We start from the raw sequence: 12,126 nt of genomic DNA on the forward strand, positions 1-12,126 counted from the left end.
CACACCGGGGGGGGGGTGGGACTGAGCGAGCAGCTGTGTGGGACTTAGCTGCCTGCCGGGTTAAACCATGACAGGCCCATACTCCTTCCACTTCAAGGCAAACCATTAGAATACCTACCGCTGCTAAAATAAAAAGGAAGTGAAACACTCTTTGTAACATGATTTTATAATGTGTTGGTTCTCATATGACTCACAACTGAAAGATGATGAAGAAGATATTGTACAATCCACCCATGTGCACCATTTAAGTAATGAAAGTTTAGATGGCCAAGATTTCCTGCAACAACTGTGAAACAGCAACTCAGGAAACCCAATGATGATAAGGTACACAACTACTTTCTCCTTAGAACACCGTTACTAAATAATTACCCAAATTTGATATCGGTGCTATCTGAAGTCTTTCAAGTGCGAAGTTTTTTATTCAGGAGAGTTTTGTGCAATCGAGAGGAAAGTGCAAGTAAGAATACATGATGCAATGCAACCCCTCTCTGGACACATAGCCACGCTGGGTCAGACACAACCAGCCTGCGACTCTTCTGGTAACACCAAGCAGGTGGGGCCGCAGAAACATCAGGCAGCTGGGGATCGCGTTGTACATGATTTGCATTACGGGAAATGTACTCCAGACCAAGATTACAACCCACGCAATTTGGCTGCCTAGATTTCTAGTCACATCACTGCCTTAAGAGGAAATCTAAGCTCGTTTTTAGAGCTTTTTGGGTAACACCAAATACGGGACAGTAACTAATAGTTTTTGTTAATTTCTGTAATTTTTGATCAACTACATTTTGGTGCGTCAGACCTTTCAGTGTATCAATCTATAATAGCATTCTAAAAGCTTTGATAATCAAATACTTTCAGTGCAAAGTTTTCTAAGTAGGGAGAAAAGGAAAACAGGTGGGAAGAATGGTCTGGCAGTGAAGGGGAAAGTCCAAGACTTGGGACACCAATGCTCTATTCTGCTGTGTATTTCCTGTTTGAGAAATCATAAAGCCTCTTTACCTCAATTGGTAATGTAAAATAAGGAAAGTATTTCCCCACACTGCATCGGTGTTTTTGAGATTGAACACGGTAAGATTATGAAGAACTCAGAACGGAATCTAGGTAAGTACCTAAAATAGATATGCAGGTAAAATAAACAACTAAGGGAGCGATTAAAGTGCCTAAAGGTAGAGCTGGTGCCATTTTAGACACCCTGGGGTGGGTACCCCAGTCACCTGGAAGGTGATGGCAGAAGTGACACGGGATCTAAGACAGACACATGCCCTCCTGGAACAGCAGCTGGGTGGTACACAGGATGCTCTAGATTACCTAAAAGGGCACCAAGTCTGCACTGAGGCAATGAATCACACTGCTAAACTGGTTCAGCAAGTACACATTCACTCTATGAAGGACGTAAAATGAAAGTGATTTAAAAAAAAAAAATACTACAAGAAAATTTTAAGCATATAACTATTGCCCAGTCTTTCCTTGTATCAGATTTGCAAACACACAATGTGTCAAACACAAGACGTGGATTGATGACACCAAGAATTTCCACACCAGCATCATTCCTCAGTTGCTATAATTAAGTACAGAGGTTATTTTCAATGACTGCTGGTGCTGGTATGTTCTTTATGTATGAATGGTTAATGGATCTCAATGGTCATATATACCAGGATCCACTATGTATGTTTCCTTCCTATCCCACTTTCTAAAACCTGGCACACAGTATAGCTAAGTGTTGCAGAAAGCTCAAATCCCACTGTATTTTTGCAGCAGTCTCACATTAGTTCTGCTGGTCTATAAAAAATTAGGAAACAGGGTTTAGATCGCTTTTATTTTTGTCTGCTTTACTTCTGAAAAAATCAAAAGCACAGCACTCTGGTCTACTTCATTCTCTTCCCTGCTGGTGAAGATACAGCTGACAAAAAGCTGAAAGACTCTTGCACGTGTGTGCAACCTGCATCAGAAATGAATCTTGTACCTGGCCTTGCCACTGCTGTGTCACTTTACCTCTGGAAATCTCTCTTTTGAGAACAGGCAGTTTTGACAGCAACAGGAATTTTTGGAAAGGCTTTTTTAGGATGTAAGAAGTTTTTGCAGCTACCTTACCAGCACTTCTTCCAATTTCAAATTCTAGACACCAGGTGGCAAAGACAATCCGATGGTCCACTTCACCCAGGTTTAGTAAAAAGCAGTTTGAACGTGTTTATATGTTATATCCTCAATAATGATCAACAATGGCAAAATCTATGAGCTCTTAAATATATCTGCAAAATTCTGATTCTCCTACAATTACAGTTTGGAAAAAAAGGAAAGTATTTAATAACTAACACAAGTGCGTTCCCACATCTGATGGTACCATATCAAGTCTCTCCCAAAACATAATCTCTGTCCTTCAGCTTTGAGTGGAAGTTGCTTCTGAAATATACAATAGTGATCATTTCCCTTTTTAATAGGGAAAAGCTAAGCAAGTTGACAAGATTACTTTACTGTCTCGTTTCCTGCTAGGGACCAGCTCTTTTTTCTCCTGTTTCCTTCTCGGTTTCAATTAATTAGCATGACACCACCACAACTAAATGGTGTTATGTGCAAGAGAACTAACACTTAATCAAAGGTTAGGGACACTGTTATGTCATTTTCACACATGAATTGTGTAACGTTAGAAGACAAAGCAAAGGTGAGTTAGACCTGACAAATGACTTGGATGCAGGGTGAGTCATTTTATCAATATTTCAAAGCCTAAGAAAGAGAAGTATTTTCTGTGTGCATGCATACACACGTATAGAAAGATTCAGAGGAATAGGAACAGGAATAGGAGAACACGTTCATAGAAAGCTTTAATGTGAGGACATACTGAGAAGTATGCATGTGATCGGGTGAGGGTACTCTGCTTCCAAATGAGAAAGGAAACAAGTTTATTTTATGAGTAACAGTTAAATGTTCAAGCAGGCAATTAAAGTGCTTTACTGAGGCCATTTTGGGATACCAAACACTTTGAAGATTATATATTCCCTCATATTTCATGTTTTATGTTCCTGTAAGTAAAATATGTGGTTCCCTTTAGTTACTCAGTTATGAATTGTACTTTAAAGGCAAGGGGACATTTTTGATAATGCACATCTTAAACTTTTCATTAAACTACCAAATTTAAATTCTACCTTTTTGTGCACTCTGACATTTTTGTCTGGCATTTTCATTAATTTTGCGACATACATAAATGTAGCTGAAATGTTAACTGATCAATACTTTGTCTCTCTCATGTAGCACTAGAGCGAAGCTCCCCAAGGACCACACAGCAGTACAGAAATTAAATGTGTAAAATATCAAATGTTAATGTTAAACACAGCAGCACTTACTGTATAACGACTGAAAAGGCTAAAAGAATTCCAAATGGACAGATGGTAGCACAAATTATCTACAATCACATTTAAAGATTAAAGTTTGTCCCGTAAAATAATTCATTGACTCATGTTGAAGTGTGTCCTTTTACTGATAGCTCAGTTGTCCAATTATTTTTGTGCTCATTACAGTGAGAAATGACAGTACTGGAAAAAAAGAGTGTACACTTTTTTCCCCCTACATTGCACCCACTGACATCTGCAAGAACACAAATGTCTGGTCAAGAAGCTCATGGAGATTAGGCCCAATTTAGTACATGTTTCAGTGCCCACAGTAGAATAATATAAAGAAAAAAAATCCACTTTTGCATAATCTAATAAAGTTCTTCTGCCTGAAACATACCATATTAATTACCGAATTTAAAAATACAAAAAAATTAACTGCTAAATAATCCAAAGGTCTGTTTTAAATACAGAAAACCATGTGAATTTACAGCAAAGGCTCTTTCTATGTATTCTATTCTTTTCCATTGTATTTAGGTGCTTAAGAAGCATAAACACAAACACGTAACACATTTCTGATCTGCCTCTAGACATAACAGGGATATATGCAATATAATAAAGCTGTTCTGGAACTGAAACATTAATTTAACATTGCCGCTATACACTTCCTTTGTTTAACAGGAAATAAATATGTAAAAGGAGGAGAGAATATAAAATCTTCTGATGGTTCAAATCCAAAGTCATATTCTAGCCAGATCAACCTATGTTTCATGAGCTATTTACAAATACTTCTGAATATCTGAAAAATAACAGCTAATAATACATCACGGTTATATTAGCACAAAAATATAAAAAAATGTCTGGGTAGCAATTATTCTTCGGCTGTGAATTACTGAGGCACAGAAAAAAAAAAGGAGTCAAAACCTTAAGTCATTCAGGCAAAATCCTCAGTGAAGGTGATGAGCTTATGAAGTTCAACAGAAACAGGTAAAATATTGTTTAGTTGAGGAAATGCATAATCTAGAACATTGAAAACTTAACTTCTAGGTTTCTGTACTTCTAGGTACAGCATGGGCAACACTGGTCATTGAGCTGGCGCCTTTGGACAGATTTGAGAAAGAACCATCCTAAACCTTTAATAACGCATTTCCTTTCCTAAAATGTCCCAAATAATGCAAAGGTTTGAGACAGCTAAGTCCTGGAGTATAAATAATCAGCAAGCCCTTTCAATGAACACTTTTAGTCTTGATGACTAACATTGTGACTCTCCAAGGAGAATGACTTTAAAAAGACCTGCAGTGCAGGTCTTCAGCGTGCGAAGAGCATAAAGCAGATAACTGTGGCGTATTATAGTCACCGTATTAATCAAGGCTTTCTGTGGGTTTCCAAGAGTAGTCCTCCTTTCCAGATCTCTCATTAATTACAACTAACTTACTACATTGCTGAAAACTGAGCTAGTCTGTCAGAATTTCTTCAGCTGTAGTCTTCCGCAACAGTGGCCCCATCAGAAAGCAAAGACATGGGGTGAGGTACAAGAAAAGGGTACCTGTAATTGTAACGCCAAGAACCTGGGGCAACGGGAGATCTGAAAAAATCAACCCTCACATATGTAACTTATGAGAAATGGCTGTAAATCTGTATTGCGACATTACCCATCAAGGTACATCTTCAAATCCAACAGGAAGGAAGAAATGGTTATTTCAAAAGTTTACTTCTCTTACATTATTTATTAGTCTGACTACAGAGCTGGAAACCTCCAGAACGGCCTATTTCTCATCTCCTTTCTGGCACTGACATTTCACTGTGACATTCTACAACCTCTGGGAGACAACTTCAGGAGGAGATACTATTTGTATAATAGTGAAGAGATGAAAATGATACATATAAGTACAGCTTTTTTATAGAATCTATTAAATTCCAGCGTAACCTTAGTGCAAGCATAATTCAGCAGTACATGTGCAAGTGGACAACTCTCAAGATTTTTCAAGGGCCTGTGATAGCTATGAAACTCCAGAAACCACCTAAATCCCCAAAGCTTACGACCATGATAGAAGTTCATGTAGATTTGACTTGGCTAACAAAAACTTATCAATGTTTTGCCCAACAGAGGGATGATTTGATCCTTGGACAGAATAACATCAGGTTGAAAAGCACAGGATGCACTTTGGATGCAGAGCGGGAACACATCCGTGAAGTCACAGCACTGACTGAGATGTAACGTGTCCATAACTACCACAAGTATATATTATATAAATAAAATCAGGAACACATTCTACTACAATACACTATAACTACAATAATGACGTATCTCCACTACAGACCTCTCTGCTCAAGTTCCGTGTTTTATGTATTTCCAACTACTCATTATGATTCTGAATGTCTTCTACGATCAGAAACAATTACAATTTCACAGGAACACAACTTCCTCCATGGCCACAGCAGTGCACCATGAGAAAGAAATAATTTCATTTGCCCCAGAGAATAGGATGTCTTTCCATTTCCTTCCTTCCACCAATGACAGGTGGGTGTTTCACATCCATATTAAAATCAGACTTGTACATAGAAGTATTTACTAACTGGAGCAGTAACAGCAACATGAACATTTAAGTTTTATGTAGCAACACGCATTTTCCTATGAAATGTTGATCATTTTAAACTGAAATAATAACATATCATCTTTCTAAATTAAACAGTAGCAAGTATATTTAGATTTTTGCACAGTGTAGTTACTACACTAAAGTATAAAATCCCTGAGAGTTTGAACAACACATGTATCTCCTGTACTCTTGATGAACATTGCAACCAAGGACCGACAGCTTTCTGCCATCCTTTGACAGGCTACAGTGGCGTTTAACAAGTCACTTAGTACAAACTGAGCCCTGCTAGAAGAAACTTCCTGCAAAACAGCATGATTTAGTGGCACATGAAAGCACCCCATTTCACTGCCCCAGTGCAGCCAGCTCCAATGCCTGGTTTGATGTCTCCAAATTTGAGGCACCTGAGCTTTAGGCACCCATGCTAGGAGTACTGTCAGCCAACTCCCTCTATAATTATTCAAAGAAAGACTGAAAACACTCCCTGTTCATATTCATTGTGGAGAGGCTCATAATTTCAGTATTTCAGCCAACTTAATAAATTTAGATGTTCCAGAAAGCGTGTCCGTGCATACATTTTTACTCCTGGTGGAACTCCATCAGGCAAAAACCAAACAGGGACGCTGGTCTTGTGTGTAGTTCATATGATTTTGAAAATAAAAAGATATTCACCTGGGAAACACAACGTAATCTACAACTATGCTTGGAATGTTCAAGATTTAACAGGAAAATAAAGGTTAATACTAATGAAGCTAATGTTTATGGAAAAATAGCAGTTTCATTGAGATCACTAAAAATGAATTCACTAAAAACTGAACTATGACCAGAGCTTGATGTCTAAAAGGTACTAGTTTGTTTGCATTAAGGATTTTAAAGCTCGTTTTATTTTGGTTTGGTTTGGTTTTTTTAACCAAGAGCACTAAATCTTAGTAAGGAAGCAACTCTTTGGGTCCAGAGCTTTGTAGTTCTAAAAAAGTTACAGGTGTAACATATATTGATATGTGGAGGACAAAATAACACTAATTAAATATTCATGATATGTAAAAGAATTTGTGAAATAGTCAAAAGAAGTTTTAGAGTAAATATGCACTATACAAGGGGGCCAAACAAAACTTAACAGAAGTAATGTGTGAGAAGCTGAAGATAGATCCATAGTTCACTGGCTGTATTTTGAGTTGTATCACTCGCTTACATTATTTGTACAATTATAAATTAAATAAAACCCCCTTTCTATCTTGTTTGTGTGACATTTTAAACTTAATTACTTTTTCTAAAAAAAGTGAATACACATGATTTGCAGTATCTTCATAATGCAAAGTTTTAAATAAAAAAAAAATCAGAACCGCCCACATCAACACTGTATTATCTCTCAGTCTAAAACACAAATACACCAGGGTGATTAACAGCAATATAAAGAAGATCATACCAAAAAAGCAGCGAGACTTCTTGGGGGAGAATCCCAGTCAAAGCAACTGTTAATGTAGTAGGCGGCATTTATGAGCACCATGATACAACGCTTCATCCGGATAAAGTTTCTTAACAGTAGCTGTTAAAAAGACGAAAGAATGAAAAAGTTTAAAAATGCCAAAAGCTTCAGAAGAGGCTCATGCTTAAAATATTGTCATTCTTAATTTCAGTGAAGACTGAGAAAATAACATGTTAAGCTCTCTAGCTTACAAATTGAGAAAGATAGTTTAAAATTTGAGAGGCTTGGAAGAGCGAGAATTTGCTAGTTGTGTCAACTGATATTTGTTGAATTTAATTCTAAATGGTACAAAAATTGTTGTTCAATTTTAAAAAGCCACTTGCAAAATTTCACAAATGATTTTGTTATTAAGATTTCAGAGTTCTATTAAGTAGGCAAGACTTTCCCCATTCTCAAGTACTTAACAAATTTTGGCCTTTCTTAATAAAAAGATGCTGTAGGACACTAACTTGAAACCATGCAAAATTACTGCTCTAATCTAATTAAGATCACCTGCACCCTTTACATCCAATTTTTCCTTCATTTGTAACAAATTTGTCTGCTGTGATGTATGTTGACCGCATGTTTTTAAGTATTCATCAAAGTAACTGTAACTGCATACATTCAAAATATATAGAGATGAGACATAACAGCACTGGGTTTCGATTCAGGAGAATGCTTAAATTCTCTAAAATGGCAATACACTTGAGCAAAAAAAAGTGAACCAACCAGGTAACGATTTAATTTGTGTATTAGGTAGCATAGAAAATGCTAGGTAGGTAAGACATTCACTCTTGGAAAATGTGGATGTTTTAAAATGCAACCGCATCAGTCATACATAAAGATTCCTTTTTTTTCCTCGCCCGAAGTGGTATTGTGGTGGGGTGTCCCATGCAAGCTAATTTAAAAAAAAAAAAACAACCCAAAGTGGGTATTTAAAGTTTATTCCTCCTGCCATCTGCAAAAAGAACAATGCCATTTTCTGTTATGAAAGTGGGGAGAAGAATGAATCTTGAATAAAAAGCCTTGCTGCTTCTTTGCTGGAATAGCAGTGCAAAATGTAGCTTTAGTAACTGCATTACTCACAACAGTAAAGAAAGAAATATTTTGCCTCTTGAAATCTTTTTTAATGAAATACATAATACAACCGATATAAAATTCATCCAGCAGATAATTTAAATTATGCTCAAGTCTATAAGCTTTCAGCAAAATAAAGACCAGTTTTGAGACCTTTGCCTTTTCACTGCAAAAAACAAATACCTTGTTCCCACAGTCCAATCAAAAGCCCAGTTCTCTCCATATAAAATACATCATTTGTGGAACATGAAAAACTGAATCAAAAGTAGTTCAAGTGGAGAAAAAGATAAGATGTGTGTTTAAATATTTTTTACCAGAACATTAGAACTGTGAGTGGCAAAAATATCCAGAAAAAAAAAGAAAAAGGGTCCAGACATGTCCTACCCACAGGACTCTCAAAAGTAATACAGAGTTTTAGTCTGCTTTCACCTTTGATTCAAACCTCACTCAACTAACTTATTTAAAATCTGGCTAAAAGAATGCTGAAAGACTCTCTACCCTGCAACAAACGGTGATCTTTCAGGTCAAAGTTAACAGCAAAAATTTATGCAAGGCTTAGTTTACATGCACCTGTGCTATAATCTGATATGTGTGGAACCTGATGGTTTCAACTGTGTTCTTATTCACGTATTTCATGGAAATTAAGCTGCAATTTATAGGGGAGACACAACAAATCCATGTATTTTGTTTCTGCCTTTTCTGACCTATCATATTCTTTTGTAAACAGGTAATGAAAATGTTATTCTTTACCCTCAGCAGTATGACACCAGATATTTGGATGTGCATACTTGATATTAAGGCTTTCGGAAAGGATTAGTGTTTCCTTACTCTTTACCTGTTTAGACAGTCTGTTTTCCTCTTCAATGTACTTCACTTCTTTGGGCATTAAGGTTCGTATGCTGGCTTTCACCTACGCATTAAAATGTGTGTCAATATTTCAAGCTTACTCGCTCCTTGCTAATAACACATGCTTCAATTTGCAAAAATTACGAAGTTTCAAAGTCATGGCTGCCAAGCCCGCGACACATAAACGTACACAGAGGCATGAGCTGCTGCTCCTTACATTAGCAGCAATAGCAGCGGCAGCAGCAACAAAAAGAGTGGGTGTGCCAGGCAGTGGCAGAAGAGTATTCTGTAGTATACATCAAGGTTTAGAGAAAATGAGGAATGACAGAAATTCTCTACAAATCAGGAACAAAAGCTTTCATGAAACTCAACTCTTTAGCAGTACAAAAAAGCCAAAGTTAAGACTTACAGCATTAAAAATCACATCTATTTCAAGATAGATGACCCCCTTTGTTGGCCCTGTCAGCTGCTTGTTTTTCAAGACGTAGGCTTTCTGTTCACCATTTTGAATCTGCAGGAAAAGGACATGACAGCCGTCTGTCTCGCGGTCTCCGCTGAATACACCCCCCCGGTGACCCCTGACCCCCAGCTGCTGAAACTGACAGAGAACCCAAAACAACTGTGGCAAGTCTGACAAGTACCTGTTCATTACCAGGACCGAGTCTGTCAGGAAAAATTAACTATCATGGGATTCAACATGGCTGTGAATTGAGTATGTTAAAATTTTAGTGTTCTTATTACAGACCTCGGTTGAGAAATGACAGACACAGAGCTGCAAATCTTTTTTTTTTTTTTTTTTCCCCCCCCCTCTTTCTTCCCCTCCTTCAGCAGGAAAAATACAGAGCGGCATGTCAGGTGAATGAAACTTACAGACAGCAACGGTATAGCAACTTTGCCTAGAAAGTCAGCACTCCGATCGCGGTCTTCATCATAAACTGTCACCTCAAGCACCGAGTGGATGTCTTTAATATTGCTACAAAGGGAGAAGCACACACAGAAGAGAGAAGTCACCTCTTCCCCTCCTTCAGCAGGAAAAATACAGAGCGGCATGTCAGGTGAATGAAACTTACAGACAGCAACGGTATAGCAACTTTGCCTAGAAAGTCAGCACTCCGATCGCGGTCTTCATCATAAACTGTCACCTCAAGCACCGAGTGGATGTCTTTAATATTGCTACAAAGGGAGAAGCACACACAGAAGAGAGAAGTCACCTACACCAGCAGGTACCAAGGACAAAAGCGTGAAAGGTTAGCAAAAACAGATACCCGTCTATTTTTCCATGCCATGGCAGAGAACAGAACTTAAGTAAATGAGGCATCCCTCCGTATAACCGAAATGCTTTCTAAGGTAGAGGGCTGCAGCGATCGCGCTCTCTCTCTCTCTGTGAGGCTTTCCCAGCAGAAGTTTTCCGAAGGATGTTGCTTTAAATCTCCTACCTGGCGTTTGCGCCGCATGAGCCGCAAGGAGAGCCAGCGCCGAGCAGCACTGGGGGATTTACAGCCGCGAGCAGCAGGACTGAGAGCCTTTAAAGACTATCCCTTACACACTGCTATCCCTGCAGCAATTCTTACTGCAAATACTGTGAAATCTGTAGGTTTGTAAATGAAAATGATTACGAGCTACACGAGCACATCCTTGCACTGAGAACAACCTCTTTAATTCTAAAATCCTTCCTTAATTACAAATATACAACAGTCATTGCAACAGATTAGGAACAAGCAATACAAAACGATGCATTTTTCAGCTACTACTGTTTTTTGCCTGCAAGCTATTAAACACTCCACCACCATGCACAACAAATGCCACTGTATATTGTAAATTCTCAAGTGAAAAATTCACATTCCTTATTCAGAGAAAAAAACGTAATTGTTTGAGAGAACTCATCTTTGATCAAATGGCTGATCCAGGAAATACAAATTCAAGCAAAGCAGTTTAACTTCAGTAAAAGATAAGCCTCCAGATGAAAGGGGATTGCTAGCCCAAAATTAATTAACAAATCGGAGGATAAATAAAATAGTCAATGCAAATATACACAGAAGAGAGGTGAAAACTCTCCTTGAAGGCCTTTTGAGTTTTTCTATTTGATTCCTGATTAGTCTTTTGTCCTCTACAAAACCAGGCAATTTCTTATGCAGAGAACACTGTTGAGCAGTAGAGGTTGATTAGTTATTGGGTCTATTAGTAGATAATTAAAAATAAATTAATGAAGAATTTAGTGTGGTTTTGCAGATACGTAAATGAGAACTACGTTAATAAGCTAATGAGAAGTACAACTGTTGTGAGATTTTTTCTTTTGTTCTGAGTTCATTCCTGAGAGCTCACTGCAGGGCAAGAAAAGCTACGGATGCCAAATACATGAATGACAAATTTAGAGGAGGAAAAAAAAAATAAAATTAAATCAGGCTGTGTTCTAAGATCAAGGGCAAAACATAGTATTTTCATTTATGATAAAGTGAAGTAAGTGTACACAAAGCTAAAGCTTCTACTGATTTTTGCAGTGGATTGTTAGCTGATTTCAGCAGCAGAGAAACCTGCAACTGATCAGTTTTCTACTCATTGGTGTCACATGGCAGTCAGATAGAGAGAAGCAGGGAGAAAAAGAAGGCAACTGAGCAAGACAAATAACAGGAACATTTTTTTTGTGGAAGACTTTCTTCTATTTTGTCAGAGCCTTTACTGTCTTCAAAATAACAGAAGGATAAAAAAACTCAACTGCATCACTTCCCAATAAACTAAGTGTTTAAGACTGCTGCTATTACCCAATAGCAGCATTGTACTAGTATGACAGTAGACAGTATTGTGAGAAGTGCAGTTGGTA

General features: G+C 37.7%; 1 protein-coding gene across 1 annotated transcript in view; it reads right to left on the bottom strand.

Moving 5' to 3' along the window:
* MCTP1 (multiple C2 and transmembrane domain containing 1) overlaps window positions 1-12,126 on the bottom strand; it is a 177,847-nt gene that overhangs the window by 87,916 nt on the left and 77,805 nt on the right. The window contains 4 exon segments of the mRNA XM_019474378.1: window positions 7,347-7,466; window positions 9,298-9,372; window positions 9,718-9,819; window positions 10,379-10,481. Of these exon segments, the coding sequence (XP_019329923.1) occupies window positions 7,347-7,466; window positions 9,298-9,372; window positions 9,718-9,819; window positions 10,379-10,481 (400 nt within the window).

This window comes from Aptenodytes forsteri, unplaced genomic scaffold, assembly GCF_000699145.1.
Source record: "Aptenodytes forsteri isolate BGI_AS27 unplaced genomic scaffold, ASM69914v1 Scaffold41, whole genome shotgun sequence".
Taxonomy (NCBI): domain Eukaryota; kingdom Metazoa; phylum Chordata; class Aves; order Sphenisciformes; family Spheniscidae; genus Aptenodytes; species Aptenodytes forsteri.